Raw genomic sequence first — 27,323 nt, forward strand, 5'->3', positions numbered from 1 at the left:
TCTCAGTACTTTAACCATTATAGACTCCATAATAGAGTCTCTCTATTTCCTGTAGGATACCAGTTTTCCTGTCACATTAGTACCGCATTAATGACCCGCCTTCTTTAATTTTCCACAACACCATCCATCTAAATACTTTGAAACATTTTCTTTCTCTTTATATACCAATTTTTATTCCAACTTTATTTGCTAAATCCAAAGTTATACAAAACCATGACAGACAAGGAAATAAAAAGAAAAGAAAACATGCACTGATTATTAAGGTCTTGTAGATAATAATAGTCCTAAAGGCTTTTTTTAATTTTTATTTGTCCATATACTTCTTCAAGGTAGTGTCTCATTTTACCACATGGATATAAAACCTGGCATTAAAAAAATATCATGTTTTTTTTTTTTTTTTAAATAAAATTTTAATTGAATCTTGGTCCCGCAAAGCATTTCAAATACACGTTTCGCGACAAAAATGATAATAAGAAACATTCATACATTTATAAAACAAATGTGTGTGTGTTTTTGTTTATTCTAAAATTCATTGGCGTCAAACATAAAGCGTGACACGTCATGACGGCCGCCGGGGTTGCGTCTTCGCAGTCCCCGCCCCCCACAGGGAAAGCGCACATTCCTATTGTCCAAGATGGCGGCGTTGGTGCAGGTCCTCTGATGCAGACATGTTTTTAAACGAATTTATCCCTTTTTATCGACATATATGCAAATACTCAGCGTTTGGAGTGGGAGCGTTTCTTTGCCGAAGCTGTCTACTGCCACGTTATTATTGCTAACACCCCAGAAATTCGCTTCCCGGGCCGGATTCCCGTTGCAGGCACCGAAAAGTTTGAGCTCCATCATCCTTTGAAAATGAAAAGGCAGGCCGGGAGAGAGACTAGTCCGTCCAGGGCCATCCCCAAACGGATACGGGAGAGGGAACGGGAGAGTGCGCGGAGGGAGGAGCTGCCACCGCCGCCGCTGGCTCTGCTGCTGGCGGAGAGCCGGGGATATCACCGACGGAGCCGAAGCAGGGAGCGAGAGAAGCCGCGGCTGAGGGAGGAGCGGGCGGCCGCCTTGGAGCTCCACCACAGACATGAGCTCAGCCTCCTCGGTCGTCCGCCGCTACGGACCACAGCGGCGGAGCTCCCGGCGGCCAGGCCGGGGACTCTGGAGTACAAAACGCTTCTCATCAGCAACCTCGGCTCGCAGGTCTCGGACGAGGACGTGGAGGACGCGCTGTTTCATGAGTTCAAAAAGTTCGGGGACGTCAGCGTGAAATTGTCGCACACGCCGGAGCTGGGCCGGATCGCCTATGTGAATTTTCGGCACCCGGAGGACGCCAAGGAGGCCAGGCACGCCAAATCCTCCAGGTTAGTGTTGGGTGATCGACAGCTGAAAATCGAGCCCATGTACGTGAGGAAGCGGAGTGTCACGCCGCCAGACGTCGGTTATTTACCTCTGCACGCACCGTACCCCTACAGACAGCGCTCCCTCTCCCCGCCGGGGCCCGGTGTCAGCAACATCAGGGACCTCAGAGCCAGACATTACGCCTTGGAGACCCTGGGCCTGAGCAGAGAGAGGGAGAGGCTGTTGGATTATTATGGTATGCTGGATGAGAGGGGTCGGCCCTATGGCTTCCCTCCAATGCCAGTGGTGGAGGATTTAAAACCTGAGGATGACCAGAGGGCGACCAGTAACCTGTTCATTGGAAATTTGGATGGTAATGTGACAGAAGCAGAACTGAGGAGGGGTTTCGACAAGTATGGCATCATTGAGGATGTAGTGATTAAACGGCCTGCCCGTGGACAGGGTGGGGCATATGCTTTTGTGAAGTTTCAGAACCTAGACATGGCCCACCGGGCCAAAGTGGCCATGCAGGGACGGCTGATCGGAGGCAACCCGATAAAGATTGGCTATGGGAAAGCTAACCCTACCACACGGCTTTGGGTGGGTGGTCTTGGACCAGGAAACTCCCTCGCTGCTCTTGCTCGGGAGTTTGACCGGTTTGGAAGCATAAGGAATATCGACTATGTGAAGGGGGACAGTTTTGCTTACATTCAATATGAAAGTCTGGACGCTGCACAGGCCGCCTGCACCCAGATGAGGGGGTTTCCTTTAGGTGGCCCTGAGCGGCGTCTGAGGGTGGACTTTGCTAAAGTTGAGGAGAGCCCCTCTCGGCCGTTTCCCCCTGGCTACCAGCCCCCTGTGGCACTCCCCTCCCACTACGACCTCCTCGGGGAGACCTACAGCCGCCATCGTAGCCTGGAACGAGAACTGAGGGGAGCCAGGGACCGCTCATCGCCGCCCTCCCACAGCCTGCTCTCCCAGAGGGAAAGAGAGAGGGCTGTGCTGGAGAGAGACTATCCCACCAGCCCAACTCGAAGCCTGGAGAGGAGAGCGGGAGCGGTGGAAGCGTTTGGGAGGAGTGGGAGAACAGCGAGGAGTCGCAGCAGGAGCAGGGAGCGGTGGCTGAAGGAGAGGGAGGAGAGGAGGAACAGGAGGAGGAGTAGAAGCAGGAGTCTGTCCGCTGATAGGCAGACAGAGGAGAGGGAGAGAGAGAAGGAGAGGGGGAGGTCACGGGTTCGAGGTCCGGGAGGCGTTGTCTCTCCTGATGTGAGCCCAGACCGAGCACGGGTCCGAGCACCTGACTCCACCACCGAGCCAAGAGACCACTCCCCCGACAATGGTGTAGCGGGACGCCACTCTGCCGCCAATGAAGAAGATCCACCTTCGGGCCGCCACCACAGCAAGAGGTCCTCCAGCGTGCATCTCAACAACCATCACCATCGAAACAGCGAGGTCAGCTCTCCTGCCATCCACACGGACACGCACACCTCCTCCCCTCCGAGCACGCTGTCAGAGTTCGCCCAGGCGTCTCTCTCCAAAACGTGGCACGGCTTCTTTGCTCTGAAGAACAGCAGTTTCCCCACAGACCTGTACATGCTGGAGGGGGGGCCCTCGTTCTTCAACACGGTGATGAAGGACAGCCTGAAACTGCAGAGCCAGAACCAGCCCAGCCAGCTGAAGATCGCCCAGAGGCTCCGCATGGACCAGACCCGCCTCGACGAGGTGTCGCGTCGCATTAAACTGGGGCGGCCCGACGGGTTCGCCATCCTGTTGGCTCTCCAGGGCCCCATCGACCGCCAGGCCCCCGCTCCCGAGCCGGGACTGCAGGTGCGCTTGCTCCGCCACCTGGTGACCTATCTGAGGAACAAGGAGGCAGCCGGAGTCGTGAGCCTGCCTGCTGCGAAAGACGGGGGGCCTGGGGCGATGCTGTACGCCTTCCCCCCAGGAGAGTTCTCGCAACAGTACCTGCAGGCCGCCAAAAGGACTGTGGGTAATCTGGACGAGGAGCACATGGTGATTGTGATCGTCACTGACACTAACTGATCATTACACTGAAGAGTTCACACATGTACAGACGCTTGAAGGCATGCACACCCACACCGTGCGAGCTGAGAGCAGACTCGCCCGGTGACTACAGATACTTCCATGTTTTTAGAAAAAGATGCGTTTTATTGTCTATTCAGTGTCTTACAAATGAAACACAGCATCAGAACACTACATCTCTTTTACTCTCTCTTCCTCTTTTATTACTTTATGTCTCCCTCTCTCTAAAGTTGAATTGTTGTCACATTCGCAGGTAAGATTTTAGACTTGGGTTTCTGAGGGGGTTGAAGGTGGCCTGTAATGAAAAACACTTAAAGGAAAGAAGATGTAATAAGCCTGCTGCACACACAGGCAGCACTGTTGCTCTAAGTCTAAGCTGTAACATATGACACTAAAACCGAGGGGTTTGTTTATATGCTTGTTTACTTTATCTGTCTTTTTTGTTTTTCTTTTATTTGAATTTACCAGGTTGTCCAGTATATCCAATATATGTGGAACTAGGAGGTTTTATACAAAGTGATTGTACTGTAACTGAATGGGCCGAGTCCTGGCTCAGGCTACTTCCAGTTTGTCTCCACAACTCGCAGGTTGAGACTGTTGTGAGTTTGTGTGTTGTTCTGTTAAAAGCACCAGCCAGCACGGCCAGTAGTGGCAACAGTGACTTTCCCTGACCCGTCCCTGTGACTATATACTTTACATAGCTAGTGTTTTTATCAATCGAACCATTCCAGTTTCTTCTTTCATTTTTGAAAGGTGTGAGTGTGTTTTTGTCTGTATTGCATGCAGGAAAAAGAAAAAAAGTTATATTTTGTCTGTCTAAAAATGTATACTTCCCTTTCAGTACACTGTTGTCACTCGGGACATGTTCAGCTGTTACACTGGTGCAAGGTCTGATGGTTTTACTGGTTCAGGTTTTATATTGTAAACCGACTTTTATTCAGTTTTAATACATCAATCCATCCGTCTTCTAATCCATCCACCCTCCTCTTTTCATCTGCCATCACCTCAGCTTTAAAACATGTCTTCATGATTTTAGTCCCACTTCTGTTCTCCTTCGTCTCTTAATGTGAACATCATTTACAGGCAGTTTTAGTTGAGTGAAACAGTTGTGTTTTTGAGAAATTTGAAGAATTGATGTTATTTAATTAGCTCCAGAAACAAACAACATGTTCCAGTGTTCCCAAAATATTGGGATATAGAATATAAATATAACAGCTCCAGAGTTATGTCTTAAAGGTCCCATATTTTACTCTTCTCCTGTTTTCTTTAATTGAATTGTTGATATCTATAAGAAGATATATTTGTGGTTTGAAGAACCAAAAATCATCTCAATGTCGTTTTACATCTCAGGCTTCTCTCTGGAGCTCTAGTAATAATAGGTTGGGGCTTGGCTTGGAGCCTCTCTTCTGATGTGCTTGGTTGTCACAACTGTTTTATTGTGACATCATAAAGTTACAGAAGTCCTGACAGCTCGTTTTAAGGCTCAGTTCCTGAATACAGGCTGTGTGCATTTCTCTGTGGACTGAGTGCTTTAGTACTTTCATACTAATAATATAAAACCTAGACCTGCTTTATAATCAAAAAAGACATGGAAATCTAATTTCATAGAATACGGGACCTTTAAATACTAATTGAAACTTCATTTAACTGAAAGTTTACAACATCTATGTTAAGCAAACTTTTGTGCCAAGATAATATTTCAGCAAAATAACAGATCTTTTCCACCCAGATGATATAGAATGAAAATGATATAGAGAGTTTAAAAAAAGTGGAAATTTTTGCATTCTTGTTTGTCATTTCTGTGACAAAAGAAAGAGTGTTGTTACTCTTTTACAACATATTCACACAATTGTTGTCAGATGATTCGTTTTGCACCAATATAATGAGAATGTATGTAGTTCATATAGAAGAGGTGAGAGTTGTGAAACCTCATGTCGCCTGGGTGGTGGAGCGACAACTGTCATCACACACTGTCGACCACTTTTACTCCCTTTGTTGTTTTACAAAAGCCAGAAAAATGTCAATGATGTTAAATCTTATGAGGAAATTACCACAGGTTTTTACAGGGGAGTGTAGTAATATCTTTCAAACTGAGCAAGAAAACACTGTGTGTGGTCAGTGATGTAAGGATTCTTTTTATTATTATGATTTCCCATCATCTGTTTACAGCTCAAGCAGCAATCAGGACAGGACAAGCTGATAATTCTATGTAAAATATAGAAAAATCACATTTGGTTCTAAGATGTAAAAGTACTTAAACAATTACTTTCATTATTGATTAATCTGGCGTTTCTCATTGTCATCAATCAGTCTGTTAATTGTTTTGGTCCATAAAATATCAGAAAAAAGCAAATTCTGCCCAAACAACAAAATAATATCTTCAAAATTAATGTTTGGTTTTTTTTTTTCCTAACCTAAAATCCAAATCTGTTGTATGTTCAATTCACTGTCACATGAGACAGTGGGAAGTAGCAGATTTGTTCGCTGGGAAGCTTGAAGTAGGAATTTTTGGCATTTTTTGCTTGAAAAAACCTCCATAAATTAATCAAATAGTTGCCAATTACTTTTCTGATGATTGAGGAACTGATTATTCAATAAATCATTTAAGCTCCAGAAAAGAAAAGTTTTCCTAAAATGTTAAATACAGAAAAAAGTATTTAGTAAAAATAGAAGTAATGACATCCACCTATAGCCAAGAACAACTGTTTTAAATGGACATCTTACTTCAAAAGTCATTTTTCATTCTTTAATTCTGTTATATCAAAGAAATGATTTCCATGTCTGTGGTCGTCTTTGAGTTACTGTCTCTGATTTTCAGCAGGATGTATTGTACATAATGTGGCTGTAATTCCCAGTGGTGGAAAGTATCTCAGTACATTTACTTTAAAGTGGAAATCTCGTAGATTTTCATCTAAACAATTGTCACCATCACTGACACAATGGTGATTGAGCCAGTCACCTATTGGTGACATTATATAGAGGTCAGTATAAAAGATTGTTAAACTTTGATCTACGAGATTGCTACTTTAAGGTTACGTCTTTGGTTTGCTTACTTTTCTATTTCTGCTTCTATAAACTTCCACTACATTTCAGACAGGAATATTGTACTTTATACTCCACTACATGTATTTGACAGCTGTTCTCGCAGGTTGTTTTCCATATTTAGCAGCTTATTTATTGTACAAAACATATGCTCATCCTCTAAAACATGATGCAGGTCATTTTAGTTTGGAATTGAGTCCTTGAGGTTTTTTTTTTTTTTTTCCTTAAAAAATGTGAAACACATTTTCCAGGACAATGAGAACATTTCAGCCAATTTTCAGTGTGAATCAGCTTTTTCAAAATTTGCTGTGCAGCAGTTCACCTCGCTCTCTACCGGGTCAGGACACACACTCTCTCTTGAAGAACATTTTAAAGCAAGTTGATTAAGATTAAAACGGGTTGAAATATTCTCACGACACTGCAAAATAATGTTTTCATGACTCAGTAATAGACAAAGTTGCTTTTATAAGAAGCTTGTTAAACAGCCCAGCTCTTTAAAAAAGTAGGTAAAATCAGCTCCACCTCCAGCAACAACATAGAAAACTGTTCTCACCTTAATGCATCAGTGCTAATAATCCTATAACATATATCATATATCTGTTGATGAAACTGTTCAGTATTTGTTACTTTACTTACATTTTGCTGTTAATATTTTTCTGCTTTCCTGACTTTTACTTGTAATGGAGTATTTTTAAATTGTAGTGTCACCGTTTTCACCCGAGTAAAGGATCTGAGTGCTTCTTCCACCACTGGTAAAACGACTGTTTTCACACTCTGTCTTGAATGCCTTTGATTGTAACACTATAGCAGGACTTCACTTTTCTTTTTGTTGTGCTCACTGCTGCACTCACTGCATCATCTTGCTGTTCTCATTTTTTGTTGCATCGCTACTTGACAGAAAGTTGCTCGACACAGCGTTTGTGGGTCTTGGGCTTGAACACGTTTGATGTAGAAAAATTCAGAGTTATGTCCTGAGGAAAACCGACCTTGTGAGGCTGAAACTGCAGGTGATTGCGTCAGAGAAGAATACCTGGTTAAAAAGATGGATCACTGAGACTGTTGCTGAACGCTCATCACCACATCGTCATATAAATATAGCAGTTTTGTACAATGTACCAGTAAAGAAAATAAAGAGGTGAAAACACAACTTTTTCTATCAGCTCTCCTCGACGAATGATCAGTTGTGAATAGACTGTTTTTCCCATCTCATCTAAACTCATGGCGTGCTGTGTTCTGACCGATACCGTTACACAGAGCAGGTGGAGTTCAAATCCATGACGACAATCGGTTTTTGTACACAGATTCCCTCTTTGGTTTTGTTTTTGTGTCAACATAGAAACATGTATTCTGCATTAAAAAAAAAAATGTAATAAACATTTTATGCTCTTTGTAAGACTGGATGGAGTGATGTCGTTTTTCTGAGTTTCTTTCAGTACATTCAGTTATATATTGAATTATATTCACAATACAGCTCATTTTAATTCAGTGTTTAATGCTGCGCATCGCATATACTAGGTTGTTATATTGGGAAAAATACCCTCCAAACTGGCAACAACATCTGACAGTTTTAAACTGGGGATCATATGCAAGAATATCTTTCACTGTTCTAAAAACCTTTTAAATGAGTGTATCATTGGATGTTATAAATTTCCCTCTATATGTAGGCCTACAGTTAGATAGGTTACTCCAGTGGTACCCAACCCAACTCGGCCCTCCAAAGGGTCACTGGAGAGTGGTCATGAGATGATTAATAGTATAGGAGAGAAGAAAAAAAAAAAAGTTCTGATATTTGTATATCAGAAATTTGTATATCAGAACACAGGCCAATGGCAAATGTAAAAACAACATGCACCGGACAAAAATATCGAATTCATAGCAAATCATCCAGATCTGCTTCAAAATATATGCATTCCTTCTCTGGCCCATGACTCATCCCTGCACCAAGTTCGGTCCAAATCAATTTTATACTTTTTGTATAATCTTGCTAACAAATACACCAATAAACAGACCGGTGAAAACATGATGTAATCAGCGTCAGTCAGAGGAGGTCACTCATCTCAGTCAGTCAGTTATAATCTGCCCTTACAGTGGGCAGTAATGTAGAAAATTAACATAAAAAACTTAACAACCAGCGATGGAGGCCAACAAATGAAGTGGGACATTTAATATGTGGCCAGGAAGGAGACTTTGAACAGAACCATGAGTCTAATTCGACTTCTTTCTGTCTTTTTTCTTGCTTGTTCCTTTGTTAAATGTTCTCTGTGGCTAGTTGTGGGTAGATCATCTGCCCGCAAGATGAGGCTGTTGTGTAAGCTGTGATGTCTGCAGAGACAAAGTCGTCAGGGCTTTGATCAATCTAAATCTATAGTTTTTTAATTTACTGGTTGTTCAGTCCTGTTGAGCCTGTGCAGTAGCTCCGCTGGCAGTTGCTTATTGAAATTTTACTTTATCCTAGTTTTATTTTATGTTGTGTGTCATAAAGAGTAAAGACACTTTGTGTTAGTTTCTGGCTCTTTGTGGCCAATTTGTGTCACTTTGTGGTTCGTTTTGTGTTGTTTATCTGAGCTCTGTGACTTTGTCATGTCTGGTTTTATCCAAACATGATGCTTAGAATCGGGGCCAAACATCTGGTCTCATCAGACCAGAGAATCTTGTTTTTCAGTCTGAGAGGCCTTGAGGTGCTTTTTCATAAAGCCCGATCGGTGGAGTGCAGCAGTGATGGTTATCCTTCTTGAAGTTTCTCCCATCTCCACACAGGATCTCTGGAGCTCAGCCAGAGTGACCATTTGGTCCTTGGCCACCTCTCTTTCCAATGGCTTTCTTGGCTGATTGCTCAGTTTGGCCAGGCGGTCAGCTGTGGGTGGAATCCTGGTTGTTCCAAACTTCTTTCATCGCAGAATGATGGATGCTGTTGGGAACCTTCAACGCAGCAGAAATGTTTTTGTATCGTCCAAATCTGCGCCTAGACACGACCCTAGCTCTGAGCTCTCCAGGCAGCTCCTGTCTTTTGCTCTGAAATGCATTGTCAGCTGTGAGACCTTATATAGACAGGTGCATGCCCTATGTCCAGAGAATTGAATTTACCACTGGACTCCAATCAAGGTGTAGAAACATCTCAAAGATGAGATGAAAGAACAGAAATGGGAGGCTCATAAACAGAATTTCAAGTGTCACAGCAAATTGGCTGAATACTTATGTCAGTGTTATATTTAGTTTTTCATTTAAAAGAAACTACAAAAATTTCTAAATAAACTTCTCATTATGGGGTATTGAGTGAGGGTAGATCAATGGGGGAATTATTAATTTGATTACTGTAAAACATTCAGAAACAACTATATCATCGATACATGTTGCAAATCACCCTCAGGGTGTCTAGATGCTCAGTACAAATTTCAGCACAATCCAGTGAAAAAATAAGCGATTGATGAGGTTAAGACAACACAAACAAAGACTAGCCATAATTGTGAGATTTAGCTGTGAGGGCTAAACTTCAAAAATTCATTACTAAAGTATTTGGAGCAGAGCTATAGGATTTCTCAAGGTCTTATGAATTTAATAGAAGTTTTCGCATGAATGTTTAAAAAAAAAAATCCAAAACATGAAGTGGGGGGTCCTTGGTGAGTTGATAGAATGACCCATTGGACTTTTATGTACATGAGAGTTCACTCATACTTAACTTTATTCTGAAGTTTGTTCTGCATCAGACAGAATCTCTGAAATCTATAGAAGACAAGCAGGATTTATTAATAAACACTTGTGCTATAAAGAAGATTATCACTGTATGTAACATTATCACAAACATTTTCACTATATATGATAATGCAATCTGAAATAGAAGCTGAGAAACAACCCCCCCCTCCCCCCATTCACTGCCCAGACGTCTGATGAATCACCTCTGTGATACTTTTTTTTTATGAATGCCGTTTGTGGTGTTGCATTGGATTGCGTTATCCTGCAGCGGTGTTCACATTATTGTGTCCACTCCTTGCGTTTGACACTGTTTGAGCCCATTACCCCAACACAGGGCGTCTCTTACCACAATGGGGCAGCATAGGCAAAGGTAAGGAAGCAGTGATGACTCAACCAGCAGGCTGCAGTTACTTCATCTCATCTCTCCATAACAGAGGACTGAACTTAGTCACACCCTGATGTCAGATAAAACGGGTTCATTTGCTATTGTTGTTATCTAAATAGTTGGAAAATTCAATTTGTTTTAATTAGTTTTTAGTTGCATTTTAGTTTTTAGGTCATTAAGTTTGACCAGTTAAATGCAAACCAGGGCTTTTGAACAGGTTGTATGTACACCCAACTCTCATCAGTTCAGATAAGCTAAGGTGGACCAGGTACATTTATTTTACAGCAGGAGAAAAAGGTAATTAGCATTTCCTGCAAACTAAAGTTGTCTCTCAGTTGGGTTTTGTTGCTTAACAGTGTCTGTGTGCTGACACTGGTCGACTGCTCCTCATGTTGGTTTTAAAAGGCAGATTTATGGGTGTTTGCCTCTTTAGTTGTATTTGTGACACATACAGAAGGAACACAAGGTGATAATGTTTCTTAGTATGAGGCTACAAGCTTAGAACAAAGCTGTTTATTGGCTTTATTTTGAGTGCAGTTTACTAAAAGGACACAAGTTGTGTAACAGAGACCAGGGGTTGTATTACTTCGGTAAATTTGTGTGTGATTGGCACAACATGAGTTAACTGAGCGTTTTAGACGTTCTTGTTTTAGCATTTGGAGTTTGCAGATTGAGATTAAAGAAGCAGACAGTTTTAAAAGAAACTTTAATCAGTTTCACATCTCTCGGCTCACATGTAGATCTGCTGTGTTGCAGACTAAAGTAAAATTTTTCTGCATTTTGACCAACAGTCAACAGAGGTGCAAGTTAAGCTAATGACATGATTATGTAGTATTCACCTCTTTCTTGAGACAGGCCCAAGCACCTGCTTAAAGGTACAGTTATGTTATGTCTTTGTTAAATTTATCAGCACTCTGTTCCAAAAAACAACATGATAGGATGACTCTGATGCTGGTAATGAATGAACAACCACATAAGTGGGTTTTTTTTTGTTTGTTTTTTTTTTGTCAACCCTGTGCTACAACCCATAGAAGTGTCTCCTGAAAAAGTGCCACAACGACAGGTGTACTTGACCTTGGTTGTCATGGTTACAAACAAGCACATGGACTGTACTGGGAGCATTGTACCTACCTTTGTTGCCATGGTTACTACAATAAAGGGTCATGGCTTGATTAGGTTTAGTTACTAAAACTACTTGGTTAGGTCCAGGAAAAGATTTGGGTAAAAATAACTCTGTCAACAGTAGGCGATCTTGGTTGTAATGGTTACGAATATAAAGTACTACTTTCACAATGGAATCAAACCACACTTTTCCCTTTGCTTCTGTCATAATTACTACAGCCACTAACAGCAAATAATTGTAGCATGGAGATGTATTGTGGCCATAATTTTGTGTGATATTTATTTTGCATTATATTTATATTTGGTTGGTTTTAGGTCAATACTAATTCATTTACATGGTCTTTGCTCCCACCCAACTTCTTACCTGCAGCAGGATGACTAAAATGGCAGCTTGTAGCTTTCAGAATTTGTTGATGTCGAACACGACAATAAACTGATAAATTTGATAGAGTTCATTCTAAAGTGCAAAAGTATGCATCTGTGTGGCTGATTATAAAAGGACCCCAGAGTCAGAAGCAGAAAGTTCTCTGCTTGGTGGAGGAAACTTCAACTTAAAGTTGATATAAACAGAGTCAGCTATGAAGAGGGGACAACAGAGGTGTCACTTATTGCAGAAGCTTAACTCCTTTCATGATGATGACTCCTTTCGTGATACTATTTAATGTAACTTTTATCAATCATTCATTGAAAGTATTTTCACTTTCCCCTTTATTTGCTGGTTTAATGGGTCATCTGTCATCTGTAAATGACAAGAATAGCCTAAATGGTATCGTGAAAGTCTGTTCAAAGATAATTGGAGTCCAGCAAAAAGACTTGCGCTCCCTTTGGGAGAAAAGGTTGGCCCAGAAAGCAAGAGGAATTATCAGCCTGTTCTGTCTGGTGAGTTCACTGTAATGCCCTCAGGCTGGTATTATAGCGTACCCCTTAGGAGAACGAACCACTACTCCAAGTCTTTCATTCCCTGTGCTATCAGGCTACTTAATGCTGCCAGCTGTCAGTTTAATGCCTGTTACATTTAAACTTTTACATTAAGTCATTTATTCTATTTATTTGAATTATTTAGTTGCTTAATGAAATCTAACAAATGTGTATTTTGGATCTAATTATTTACTTTTAACCTAATTTCAATTTTTTCTTTCTTAATTTTTAATTTATTTATTTTTCTTACTGCTCATCGTTCCCTTGTATTGACCCATGTGTGTTAATCTATTGCCTCTGACATATAACTAGTTCGCCTGTGAGTTTTGAAGTTGCGTGTTTCAGCTGCAAAGGATTTTCCCTCCTTGGGATTAATAAAGTTGTCTGAATCTGAATCTGACAGGTAACATGACATTCATGACATTTGAAACACACTTGGCAGACTTTGTGTTCATGTGATATTAATGTTTATTGTGTTACTCAGCTTGGTACTGCTGTGGAAAAACCAGGCTACTGGTGGAATCAATAGACTAAACTCAACTCATTAGAAGACCTACGGGTGATTCAGCGTTTCCCCAGTGTGTGGCCTTTGATTATGAGAACTATTGGCCTGTGTTTTTTTCTCATTATCTATCCTTCTCTTCCTCTCCTCTACCGCTGTAAACAACCTCGGTGTCTCCTGTGCACACTGCAGCCTCTCCTCTGTGTGGTGGTGCTGAGGCTGCTACAGCAATACAGGCAGGAAATGGAAGGCTGATGAAATATTAATGTGAAATCATGGGAGGTCCAATGAAATCCATCAATGGGAGGAATAAGCAATGCCAGACTCGCCTCCCCAACTGACCCCGCAGAAAATAACAGGAAAGTGGTGGAAATATAGAATGTCAGCAGGTGGTTGAAATGTGGACATTACTTTCCTTAATGAAAAACATAGATGCACTTTATAAAAGTGAAGTGTGTTTTGAATAAATATTCCCAGTAACACACCTTTTAAATGAAATGGAATGTATTTTAAATTAATGGTCTATTTAGATGCCTGAATTACTCCAATGTTTTCACAGCTTTCTTAACTAGATCTTCCGAGTCTGGTAGGAGGTGCAGTTCCCACTTGTTTTGGGTTATAACAGTAACTCATAGAACTCAACTCGACCTGGAAAACGAGAACTCCCAGTGGGGATTAAATGTAAATCTGTATAGGTTATTAAGATGACAGGAATGAAGGGGAAAACAAAACATTTCTGTTGCACAAAGTTATGGTTTTTTTTTAACTCTTCTTAAATCTCTACTTGTTTGGAAACACTTTATTTAGCACATAGACATAAGACACACAGAAACATTTATAAATGATGTATAATGTGCTGCAGTGTAGTTGTAAGTAGATATAAAGTGGTTATTAATGTGCAGTAGTTGTTCTAACTTCTCTTATGAAGACATATTTAATATTATTACAGCTGTGTTTTCTATATTGTCATTCATCATCTGTGTATGCAGCAGCCTTCACTTGGAAATAAAACTAGGAAAATAAAAAGATTAAGAAATAAAAATGCATTAAAAGACAAAAAACAAAAATATGAGTGCAATTATTAGCACCAACAAAAAGCAGAGGTGAAGTTTAGCCTGTTTTAAAAAGTATTCAGAGTTGAAGTACATCTAAGATCTTTAGGAAGTGAGCACAGCTTCACCCTGTTTTCTTTTAATCCAGACTGATGACCTAAGAGGTCTGGAGGGTTCATGGTGTGGAAGTAAGTCAGAGATGTACTTAGGCCCTAAACCATTATGTGATTTATATTTTGAAGTCAATTATTTGAGACACTGTTAGCTAGTGTTCAGATCTGAGAACTGGTGCAGTATGTTCAGTTTTCTTGGTCTTTGTTATAACTCTGGCAGCAGCATTCGAAATGAGATTTCCTTCTTTTTAGGATGGCCTGAGAAGAGATTAGCCTAACCTGGTGGAAGCATGAATTTATCGAAATCATTTTTAAACATTTATCCTCTAATTCTTGTAATATTTTTAAGATGATAATCGACCAGTTTTTGTAATAGAGTTGATATGGGAGTTAAAATTTAAATTAGTGTCAGTGATGACACAAATATTTCTGATTTGGTTTTTAGGCTTCAGACAATGGGAATTGAAATGTGCACTAAACTTTCAATCTTCCTGCTTTCGCACCAAGAACAATTATCTCAGTTTTGTCTTTGTTTAGTCAGAGGAAATTAATTAAGTGGATGTGCCAAAGACGTGCACAGGCACAGTGGTTGGTCAGCATTCAGTAGGAGCACTGTTGCTTGTTGACAGAGCTTTGCAGAATTAAGTTTCATCAGCATAGTTGTGATAAGGGATATCGTTCTTAGGCATAATTCGGCCTAGTGGGAGCATTTAGAGAATATGAGAGGTCCCAGAACTGAACCTTGAGGTACTCCACAATTCATGCTAGCTTGCTCAGAAATGTGGTTGCCAGTGGAGACAAAATATTATTTTGCAGATAGGACCTCAACCAATATAATGCCTTGCCAGAGAATCAAACCCAATTTTCCAGTCTGTGTAGTTGTATTGAATAGTCAAGTGTCAAAAGCAGCACTGTGATCAAACTGCTATCAAGGTTAAACAACCTGGGACGGGACCATCGCTCTTTGGTTGAACTGCTGTTACATGTCACAAGCTAACAAGACTAAGAGTCTACAGCCATGCTAGCAACTCTGCGAGGCTGTAAATGCTAGTTTCAGCTTTTTAACATTCTGACAGTGAAAAAGTGAAAACTGATAAACTTATAATATTACAGTGTTTTGATACTTATGTCATTGGATAACCAGAATAGAACAGAACGCCCCTGAGATGCTCTGAGGTTTAAGTGGTTCGGCTCTTGTAACTGATGCAGTATCAGCAGAGATTGAATAAAAATCTACCAGAACACAGAATCAATGGAAACCTCTCTATCTAACCCACATACAGATGTCAATAGGCCTCTCAGGCAGCTCAGCTTTCCCACATTTACATATTGTATATCATCCTTTTCCCAACACAGCAGAAATGCACACCGGCAGACTCAGACACAGTGGTTTCCTCTCTCATGTTTCCCTCATCTGCTGCTCTTGTCTTTTTTTCCTGGTTTCTCTTACCGCTTGTGCTTTGTTGAAGTTGCCCCCAGTTCTTGTTACAGCACATTTTTGCGGCAGGGCTCCATGGATAGCAGTGTTTCTTCATATCTGAACAACTGTCGGATACATTGCTGTAAAATCATGTATTTACATCAGAGGGGAGAGAATTACTCAGATTATTTTATTTTAATAAAATGTGAAGTACTGAAAAATGCCCCCTGTAAAATATTGTATAATTAGATTATCATATACTCTGTTATATCATTTAACAGATATCATATAACAGATACTCATACAATAATGTGTAAGCAGCATTTTGCTGATATTGTTTAGGTGGAGATCTTTTATATAGGATTGTGATTAATGGTTATTTTCATTATGGATTAATGTCGAGATGAATTAATGGGTTGGTTGTGAAAATCAAAAGAGAGTGAAGTGAATCATATATTTGAGGAGATGGAACCATGAAGTTTGTGGAACTTAGCTTGAAAAATAACTTTATCAAAATATTTGCCAGCTCATTTCCGTCAAATGACAATCATGTAATCGTCTAATTGTTTCAGTTGTCCTTGTATATATGGTTAATTCCTAACAATGCATCATTTTTTGGCTGGGCCACAACAGTGGGGCCGACCGACTCATCACTGAGTTGGTGTTTCTGGTGCAAACAGGTTCTGTTAGGGGAGTGTTTACGGTGCAGTATTGCTAACAAAGCACATTGTCGCTACATTTAGAGACTTTTTTCAAACAGACTGGGTACGTGACTGGACCATGTTCGGATGCTGACCAGGTGGACCTGTAAATCTCTTGTTAAGGGCAGTCTATTGAGCTGCTCTGTTTTCCCGGCTGCTAGGGAGCTACAGAGAAGCAGTGGAGTGCTTCCAATACACTGAGCCTTGTCTCCATTACGGCAAATAAACTGAAATCTCATGTCAAAACTTTTCTCACAGGCATTTTATTGATGCTTTCAGAACTGAAGTTCATCAGCAGACTGATGAACTCCTGTCTTATGTCATCTAGCTTTGGCAGCTGGATTGTCAGAGAACATTGTTAAGAGATTTTAGTAAATAAACCAACATCAAACTAAAAGTGAGGGGAAAAAAGCAGGATGTCGAAAAGCGAAGGGAATATATTACCTCCATCCCCTGTGGAAATTAAGCTGTTGGTGAGATCTAATAACACCAGAATATACACCTGCTTCTGTTCCTGACATGGCTCTGCATTTGCTTTGGAAGAGGCGCCTGTGTTTCACTAGGAAAACTTCACAACCTCACACACTCCCTTACTGGAGATGGATGTAAACAAGTGTCCGTACATTTGTGAATGGGTCAGGAGAAGTAGATGCAGACAGTGGGAGACTTCTTCAGAGCTGAGAATGCTTTTGAAGTAACTTTCCTTTGAAACGTCGCTCCAAGCAGAGAGACAACGTGCTCCACAGCATGGTGCACAAACTGAACAATACAACAGATTTCTAACGAGCCCTGAAGAGGGGTGAGTTTACTGCTGTCTGCTGATGCCAATGAATGCTCACTAAATATCACAGCTGTCTGTGGTGCAGAGCAGGGGATGATGGAGGACAGAGAGTAAGAAACAGAAGAGAGAAGATAGAAAAGAAGAGGTGGATGAACAGGACAAGGTGTGATGAGGTCAAGGAGGAGGAGAGCATTATTTTTGGGATGACGATGAGGAGGAAATCAGACAGACAGGAAAATTTGACAAAAGAAAGATAAGGAAAAAGTAGAGGAGGCTGCAGAAAAAGAAGAAGCTGGAGAAAGAAAGTGAGGAAAGCAAGGAGGAATATGAGGGTGGACAGAAAAAAAATAAATAGGTAAATAGGTAAAAATCTAATAAAAAAGTGAAGATAGAAGCAAGTGTAGAGGAACAGAAGCAGGATTAAACAGAAACAAGAGGCAGAGAGGGAAGATAGGAGGAGAAGGATGAGGAAGAGGTGGGCGGACGTCTACTGATCAAAGGATGGAGCAGAAGGAAAGAAAATAGAGGATGATTTGAAGCCTGTGCCAGAGAAGAAGCGGAAGAGGGACGGGGTAGAGGGAACATTAGTGGTTTGAAGCAAAATGATTTGAAGTGAAGAGAGATCCAAGCCGATCTGGGCCTATTTTAATGGGTCAATATTGGCAACAATAAATCTGATCCAGGGCTGATTATTTCTTTATTGTGTTTTGTCCACCGCAGCTTCCTGGTGTTGTAAAGCTGTTCTCCTTTACAGCACTATGACACTGTGAGTGAAAATTGGTATATGTGAAAAAAATATAAAAGTAGATACACCGCTCTCGTTACAGTCTGCATTTATTATTGTAACCATGACAACTAAGGTCCGGTACGCCTGCTGCCGTAGGGGCGCTATTTCAGGACACACACCTACGGGTCGTGTCAGAGGGTTGAAAAAAATGACCTGTTTGGTTGTTCAGGTTGTAGGAACCAGTTGGTTTCACCAGTATCAGATGTTACTAATACATTTTGTGAACTGGATATCAGAACAAAATATAACTTGTCTGTTTTCACATTTGTGTACTCTCTGCATCCAAAGATCATTTGTGAGGGAAGAAGCACCACTCCTAACCACTGTGCTTAGAATTTTTGTAGTTCCAACACCTCCAACAGAGTGATACGTCTACTTTAGTAAAATCTACTTATTGCATCACGTCAGTTTCAGGAGTCAAATTCTCCCCTTTAAACAAAAATTTTATATCATATATGTAATTCAAGGTGATCAACTTAAATACCCTTAAAAAACCTTGTACAGAGAGATGGAGTTTGTATAAGCACAACCACTAACACTGCGACAACCTGCCAGTTGCAGCTTAGCAAGCCAACACACAAGATAAACAAGTAAAAGATGCTAACTACGCTTACAGTTGATCTGATATACCTGCTGATCGCTGATTTCGGTCAAAACAGGCTCCTCATCTGACTAAATCTGACTGAGGTTCAAACAGAGTCTCTGGCAAGTTTCCTTCACCAACCATCTTGATACTCTCTGCTCTTAATGGAACCTAGCATAAGCAGCGTTGGTGAGTGGGGCACGAGGCTGATCAAGAAGTGACTTTTTAGTGTGGAAAAATCCATCCGAACAAAATATTAATCATAGCAGAGTATTTTTGTATACTTGAAAAATGTGTCTGGAGGGGAACTTTAATAGCTTTGAATGACCTCCAGAATTTGGATCAAGCGCCATGTGAAAGCAATGTGTGCTAAATTTATCATCATGGGAGGATGTGGTAGAAATGGCCCTTGGGGGGAAAAAAGCTTAGATATAAAGATTTGGCAGCAAAGGCAGAGAAATGTGGTTGGAAACCAAGGGCCCGTGCAGTGGAAGTTTTTGGTGGTGGGTAAAATCAGTTTTGTTTCTGTTTACTTTGCTGGAAAGGAAAGTTTAGAGTCTAAAAAAGCAGTTAAAACACGTAGGTCTGGATAAGAAGAAAGGTACCTTAATGGGAGTGCAGAAAACTACAAATGTCAGCTGCTGTGGTTGCAGTGAACCAATGACAGTCTCATAAAAAACAGATTCAGACAGCCAGGGATTCATAAGTCATATAACCTAAGTAACTGATTCCATCAACTTGAAGGGACAGAGGGAGGGCAAAATAAATCCCATTGCATTAGCACAGCCACTAACACTGTGTCAGCCACTGCCAGTTACAAGCTAACAAAAAACATAAATGAATAACTTTGCTGAGTCTGGGTCTGACTGAGGCTCAAACATGTGGCAGAGTCTTTTCAATGTTTCCTCATCTAACCATCGTTATACTTTCTGCTCTTTCACCTGTCAATCTGGAGCAAGCAGTGGTGGTGGGCGGGGCACAAAGCCTGATGCAGATTTCTCAATGAGGAAGTAAGTGTAGATGTGTTTTCAGCCCCAGTTTTTATTTTATTTCTTTTACTTTTTATGTGGGAAAACCATGTTAAACAAAATATTAATCATAGTAGAGGATTTTTACGGAGTTTAAAACACATCTGGAGAGGAACTTTAATACATGTATTTATTTAAACTCAGTCGTTCTGTTGTGTTCCTTTGAATAGACTGGAGATCCAATGAATTGTGAAGTCACTGCTTCTAATATTAGACTGATCATACTAATCAATAAATTCACTTAGCAAATTTCTTCCCTGCAGTGGGAAGTGGTGCCCCCAATGAACCTTGTATGCTACACAGGTTACACTTAGTTGAGTGTGCACTGGCCAGCTGTGCCATTTAGGTTAACATATAAATTGCACTGGAGTGAAACCCAATTTTAAAGACTCAGATTGAGGCTGGGCCCAAAACACTCGATCAGGATACCCTTTAAAGAGAAATTAGATTAGTAGGTTGGGAAGGGATGAAGAGGTGAGAAAGGAGAAGCTGAACAAAAAATTGCTGCAAAAATCAATCGGAGAAATAAAAGGATTACTTTGGATAGAGAAAGAAGAAGAGGGAGTTGAAGAGCTGATGGTGCATGAACATACAGTGGTTGAAATATTTTGGAGTGATGTACAAGAAAGATGATGAGGAGGAGGAATGGCAGGGAGAGGAGGAAGGAGGATGACATTTGAGCAAAGAGGGAGGGATTATTGGACGGGCTGGTGGGAAGAGAGGGAGGGGGGATTATTTTGGAAGGAGGAAGATGAGGAGCACAGTGACAACAAGAAAGCAAGGGAGGAAGGGGTACCAGGAAGAAGCGAGAGGAGAAGGCTGATAGCTCACAGCGTGGCATGCCGAAAAAACAACACAACAGATTTCTCACCATAGCTGGAGAAGGATGGGTCGAGCCTCTGATGAATGGTAGTTAAATATCACAGCTGTCTGCAGCTCCGAGGGGAGGAGCTGCAGACAGAAGGAGAAGATGGGGAAACAGGGAAAAAACAAGTCAAGGCAAAGACTGGAGGGGGAGAATTTGAGTGTGATGTTCCAAGCCAGAGCAGAGCGGTGGCTTCAGAGGAATAAAAAAAAAAAAAAAAAGAGGAGATGGTAAAGTGAGACGGTTGGAAAGTGGAGGAGCATGAGAAATAGGAGGAGTTGGTTATCAGGAGTAACCGGAAGGAGTAGGAGTTGGTGAACCGCTTGCTCACAGCATGGTGCACAGTCAGAACAATATGAGAGATTTCGAACCAGACTGTAGAGAGACACAGTAGCTGTTGATGAATGGTGTTTAAATGTCACTGCTGTCTCCAGGATAGGAAGAGGAGGAAGAGGAGGAGAACAAGGGGACAAGAACAGAATGTGTTAGAGAAAGTGTAGAAGCAGGAATGGAAGCTGTTGAATAAGTAGTGAATGGATGGCTATGTAATTATGTAGTAGTTATGGGTCTTTGTTATTAGTTGTTGTTGCTACATGGGCATAAGTGATACAGTCCAGGTCAAATATTGTGATATATGATATTATTGCAAAGCAGATATTATTGATATTATCGAATGTCGGTCCAGTCCTGTTGCTTTGCATCTTGGCAAAAATATCATGTGACAATCTTTTTGGGTTGAACTGCACTCTAGGAGCACAATCTGCATCCTGTTTCCACTCTAATTTCATTGTGAAAGTCCTGACCAGAAGTTGTAATTTTTATCTTTCCGCCACTTTTTTCTTTTGGACATTTGTCTAACGCTATTACTCACCCACAAATTGTGTCATGTTTAGTTCATATGGAGTATTTGTCTGGACAGGGTTGTTATTTATTTATGAGGTGCTATATGCAAGTGCTCTGATTTGAAAGTTCACTTCCTGTGGGCTAGCTGTTTAACAGTTAACGATGGTCTGGTGAGCAGCAATTGAACTTTCAAAATTAAATATCTAAATATAGCACCTTTTAATCACACTGTCTATACGATTCATCTGAAAAGTAAATCATATGCTGTAGTAAGATCATCCATGATATGAGATCATCAGATCGCCCACCTCTGGCTTACAGTGACAACAAAGGCAGATTTACAATAGAAATTCTCAGAAACCTTTGAAACAATGGGTCTTTGATAAGACAAAAGAAGCCTCAGGCAACAGCTGTTGATTCATGATGTCATCATCTGTAGCTGGCATTAACGTGCCAGCTACATATCATATTGGTTAAAATTGGCTTTGTTATCAGCCAGTCATCATGCTAAAATACAGATGCTTTTGCTCTTGTGTTTAAAGAAAACACACTATACAAACTCTTAGTATTTGGAGCGACCGACAACAAGTTGTATTTGTTTGGAGTTAACTTTTTTGTAACCCCGGATTTTTAGATTGTGAGTCCACTGTTGAGAACTAGTCTCAGTGAGTCCAGTGTTTAAACTTTACGCCGGACATGCGTTGTGAGAAGGGGTGGGGGATGGGCTCCATGATTGCTGAACGAGTCGGATCAGATTTCTTGCAGGTCTGAAATTTTGGTCGGCTGTCTGCAACCTGAACAGCTCCACAGTCAGATTTCTGCTCAGAAATGTACTTCTGATGCCACGTACACTTGCAAACAATAAAATGTTCTCCTTTCAACGCAACATGAGTCTGTGAACAGTTGAATTTGTAAGATAGTGAAAAAAGTGGCAGGGTCAGCTATTATATTAACACGTGATGACAAGTTCACAGAACTGGCAGAACCACGCTGCTCTCCATAATGCTTCATTATACCACAAATAATAGCTGTTGAACCATTTTCTACATTTATGAAATTCACCCGAATATATTAGAGTATTAAAAAATCTTTCACAGTTGTCGGTCCAAGAGAAAGCACCCATATACTCATTAGCTCAGCATGGGGCCTTCATGCAGTCTAACAGTGTTTTATATGATAAATAATATGCTCACAGACGGTGATAAATACAGCATGTCTTCATTTTCACAGCAGATATTTATCTGTTTGCAACCACAGACTGTATATAAAAATAAACATTGACTCCTCGTCTGAAAAGTGAAGCCAAAGCTGAAGTGCCTTAAACCTGCGTTCTATCTGATGACCACCAAGGGATGACTCCAGTGGTTGCAAAAAGATGTCAGATTGTATTGAAGTCTATGGGAAAATATCTCTACTTCTTACTTGATTTATTACTTCATTAAACGTTTTACTAATGAGTTTATGGTCTCAGTGGCTAGTTTCAAGTCTTCTTCAGCACAACATGATGTTCATTTTTTAAATTATGGTCCGCCACACATTCTCGCCTGTAAAATGCCCCATGTTATAAACTCTTTGAGGTTTCATTTTCCCATGTGATTAATAGTTATGTTTTTTTCCACTGTGGACCACTTCAGATGTGTCCATGTTGTATGTAGTTGGTATCTGTTACAGCTCATGTCCCTCAGTGTGAACATAAATACCTCCTAAACAGAATCAAGGTTATTAAAACTAAAGAAATAATGAAAACTAGATAATAAAAAAAAACCCAAAAAAACAAAAAAACAAAAACAAAAACAAAAACAAGGCTTTATTAAAAAAAAAAAAAAAAGAAGACACTAACAAACATCTTTTTTTAGTTGTCTGTTGTGGATTGTCGTTCCTCTGCCCTCAGTGAACACATTTTTTAAATGGTTTGATGTTTCCTTGAGTTTCTGTACTTTTTTCAATCTCGCCCCTGACAAATACTCTACAGGTATATCACCAAAAAAACTAAAACTAACCAACCTGCTTTAAAAATTAATCAGAACTAAGCTGAAATTGAACCCAAAAAGTCAAAACTAAATAAAAATTTTAAACTACAGGAAAATCCAAAATTATTATAACCTTGACAAGCACTAAGTCTTATCTTGAAGGCTGGTAAAGTTGATTTAAGAGATGTGTGATAAATGTAGAGTGTACAGCTTCTTCTTTAGGTTGAGTTTAGGCTGGAGGCTCACACACTCACAACCCTGCTCTGCCAGTTGCCAGAGCCTTTGTTGTGGGGGAACTAATATCTTGGCCCGAGGTCGCGGCTCAGTGCGGCAGATGGTACCTTAGGGGAGGAGCTGCTGGTTCATGAGGGCAAATATCCAGCCTCCCATAATCCACCTAACTAAGTGCTTCACCTACTCTCTTCTTACTGCCGCTTTTTGCTTTATGTCAAATCTCCTCTTCCTTCTCAGTCCCACAGTAATAATCAAAGAAAAAAAAAAATCCTATTTCCTATATTTTGTCATTAAAACCATTCTTTTCTCTACCAGCCCCCAATACTATCTCCCACCCCTTGAATTAATTATCTGTCTATCCATTTATCTATTCATCTCCAGTATCTAGCCATCCAACAGTCTCCCCATCCTTCATGCAGCCTATCGCCTTCCCCCTGTCTTTTTTTGCCCTCTTCTCAAATCCTATTATCTCCGTGTCCTCTTCTCCCCCCACAGACCCTTCAGTCTGACCTGAGGACAGCTGTTTGAAATCCTGATGGCATCAGAGAAGACACACCAACAGCTCATGTGTCACGCACCTTTCGTAATTCTGAGGGATCTTAGCAATAGACTCATGCATGTAACTGGTAAACCATCTCAGTGTAGCTGAGGCTGCAGCTGAAGCTGATGGAAATGTCATTAGGTTTGCAGGCATTTGGTCATCTCTGGAGCTCCACCGACAACAGGTCAATCAGGGTCCAGGGGGGCTGAGGGCAGTGCTGCTTTGTTGTGACATCACAAAGTTACAGATGTCCTGATGGTGCGTTTCTGAATAATCAATATTGGACCTTTAATTTGTGCCCTCCTTGTCTGTATTGGCTTAATGGCACCAGACCGTAGCTGAATGATACAGGGTGTTTGAGGGTGGTAGTACTATTTGAGCTCCATCTTGATTTGCTCAACTCGCTCATGGACATGCTCATTAATTAGCATTTTCTTTTGCTGATTTTCTGGCAATTTAGTTCAATTTTTGACTGACAAATATCGCAACGAAATTTTATGGGAATCCATCCAGTTGCTGTGAAGAAATTTCACTCAAAATCACAAATGTCAGCCTCATGGTGGTGCTAGAGGGCTGATCCTGCGGGGAACATGAATGTCTGTACAACATCCCACCGTATATATTTCGGTCTGGACCAAAGTGCTGCACTGACCGACACACTGATGCTGCCACCAGCACGACTGGAACTCTTGTGTGTTTGTGTGTTGTCCTCTGCCCCCTCTGCTACCCTTTAGGGTGTGATGGATGATCCTTGTCTCCAGATGATATCTAAAAGAGCTTGTCTCTTTCTCTCTCTCCTCCCTTCTACAGCATACGTGTCTGTCTTTGCATCTATAACTTGACATTTGTATACCAAAGCAAATGTCACATGTAAGTAACACCCACTGCTGGGTGCCCCCTCCCAAACAGGAGCATTTTGAAGATGAAGCCATTTTTCCTGGGCTGCAGCTGCATCAACTTTTAACTTAGTGAAAAGCAGCAGGCAGCCTGAACTGATGCATCTCTGAGCCTCTAACCCACCCCCCTTCCACCATTCCTTCTTCACTTCTTCACTTCTTTTATTGCAGCAACTACACTCTCATATGCCCTTTCCTCCTCCTCCCCCTCTTCCTCCTCCTCCCTTCCTCCTCCTCCTCTGTCAGTCTTGATGGATAAGGTCTTGTGATTACCTTGTCAGACCTCTGGAGCATCTGCCCCTCTGGGACTGTACTGCTTTGGTGTATTGTGTGTGTGTATGTGTTTCCACATCTCTTGTGTGTGTGCGTGTGCGTGTGTGTGTGTGGTGTTGTGTCTGGCCTCCAGAGTTGATTGGATTGGATTGCATTTACAGGCAGCAGGGCTGGATGGATGAACAAGGCACTACCAGTCAGGCCAAGCCCTCCATCCGTGCCGAGCACAGACATAAGCTCTCTCTCTCTGTGTGTGTGTGTGTGTGTGTGTGTATGTGTGTGTGTGTGTCCCTGTAGGTACCATGTCCTTTGTCTTTTGCACACAAATCCAGATGAGCACTTTTTTTTTGCACTCTGTGGTCAAAGTTTTTTTTTTTTCTCCACACTGTGCATTTCTAACAGAAGACATCGCTCCGTCTCTTCTAACATATTTGTATTGACTTCTTGTTCTGTCACTGTGGGAGTGAGTTGAGTCCTCTCATCACTGACAACCAGCCTTAACTCCAGTCCGGAGAGCTGTTAGCTGCTCACGTTTGAAGCAGCTGTTCATCACAGTGCTGACCTTCTTCCGCTGAGTCTCTTAATTTACTGCTGTGTATTCTTCTGCAATCAAACGACTCCACCCTGATTGTTAGTGCTGGCTGTGGCCTATATATGTGGCTCCCTTGGCAAGATCTGATTATTTTGTGAACTTGAAAAAAGGACAGACATGGAGACAGGAAGCAGATTGCTTGTGAATGATTTGGCATGTGGGCTCAGAGGGCAGAGGTTAAGGTCTGTATTTGTGGAGTCGTAGCTGGGAAGGAAGGTGGTCAGGTAAATCCTCTCCTGATCTCCTCTGAGAGCTGAATAGTCTTGTGAAAATCTGGTCTTGGACTCACACAGAGGGATCAGTGGCTTCTTTCTTTCTTTGCAAACAACAAGTCATGAGGAAATCAGTGATTGTATCGAATCTACCTGAGCATGTCCCACAGTGAATTCCCAGTCTGTCTGCTCCACCTGACTTATCATCTCTCTAAGTCCTTTATCCCTTCTGGTGACCACCTCCCCACTCCCCCATTTTTTCCCCTTGATGTTTTTACATTTTGCCTCTTTTAGCTGACACATCTGTTTAGATTAATGTATTTACCACTACCACATGTAGTTCTTAAGCTCAGGCAATACCCAAAAGTTAATATCTCAGTACTATCCAGCCCAAATATCACAATATAGGATATTATTGTATTTTTTTTATAGTATAATTTAGGGGTGGGTGATCTAATGGTCTTATGTGTAGATGATTTTAGGATCAACTTTTCAGATGAACCGTACAGATCGCGTCATTAAAGGTGCAACATGTAGATGTTTAATTTTAAATTTTAAGTGCAACTAACCAGCCCATTTTCAACTAACTTACTAGCAACGGCAGTCCTTGTTCTGCTCTGTAGGTTAAGCAAGCTTGGTGTGGCGTCACATGTACCAGTCCTCCACCGGAGCAGAACAAGAAGCACCGTCGCCAGCTGCAGTCCAAGACGGTGGAGCTGCACTCCCGCCTGCAGGCAGGAAGACACGAAGAGGGATGAGCTGGGGCTAGCTGGTCAGCAGAGACTAAACCTTCTAATCCAAAAGATTGTCGTATGATTATTTTGGCCAGATCACCCACCCCTAGTATGATTATATAATTATATTTTATGTTCCAGGCATAAGCGATGCTGCATTTTAAAGTTTTATTTGTCACATGTCGAGGTACAAACTACAGTCAGCAAAAGAGTGAAATGAGGGTCAGACTCAGCCGCAGAGCAGAAAAAAAAATATATATAAATGTAAATCATATAAAAACAAAAAAAAGATATACAAAAAAAAAAAGATTTTTAAGAGATATTAAGAGGTATATGGATGAGGAAGAGTTGTGTTAACAGTTTAGGTTTTATTTTATTTATTTATTTAGACACTGGGGGGATATTTGTTAATACAGAAGTTTCCAATATCTGTACTCATACCAATACCTTGACTTTCACACATATTCTTAATGATACTTTTTTAATACATCAATTTTATCATATCCATTTAAAAGAAAAAGAAAATTATAATATTCATTTTAGTATACATTTTAGTTTTAATTAATTTCTTCTTGTTCAAACAAATACATCCATCCATTCATTCATTCATTCATAAAAAAGCTAATTTTCAATCTCTTTACAAGATTATTTATGTGATGTTTCC

The 27,323-nt window shown here is 41.0% G+C and overlaps 2 protein-coding genes across 2 annotated transcripts in view; one reads left to right on the forward strand and one right to left on the reverse strand.

Moving 5' to 3' along the window:
* The window catches only part of pcbp4 (poly(rC) binding protein 4), a 246,319-nt gene that overhangs the window by 62,743 nt on the left and 156,253 nt on the right, over positions 1–27,323 (reverse strand). The window lies entirely within an intron of this gene.
* Positions 616–4,408, forward strand: rbm15b (RNA binding motif protein 15B). Its single transcript, XM_071493514.1, has one exon. The coding sequence runs from the start codon at positions 856–858 to the stop codon at positions 3,373–3,375; it is 2,520 nt and encodes an 839-aa protein (XP_071349615.1). The 5' UTR covers positions 616–855; the 3' UTR covers positions 3,376–4,408.

The sequence above is a fragment of the Trachinotus anak genome, unplaced genomic scaffold, assembly GCF_046630095.1.
Source record: "Trachinotus anak isolate AG129_WGS33_773 ecotype Australia unplaced genomic scaffold, CSIRO_AGI_Tana_v1 ptg000013l, whole genome shotgun sequence".
NCBI classification, from domain to species: domain Eukaryota; kingdom Metazoa; phylum Chordata; class Actinopteri; order Carangiformes; family Carangidae; genus Trachinotus; species Trachinotus anak.

Excerpts from the sequence above, each read along its gene's own strand:
- rbm15b (XM_071493514.1), top strand. The coding sequence starts at position 856 with ATGAAAAGGCAGGCCGGGAGAGAGACTAGTCCGTCCAGGGCCATCCCC.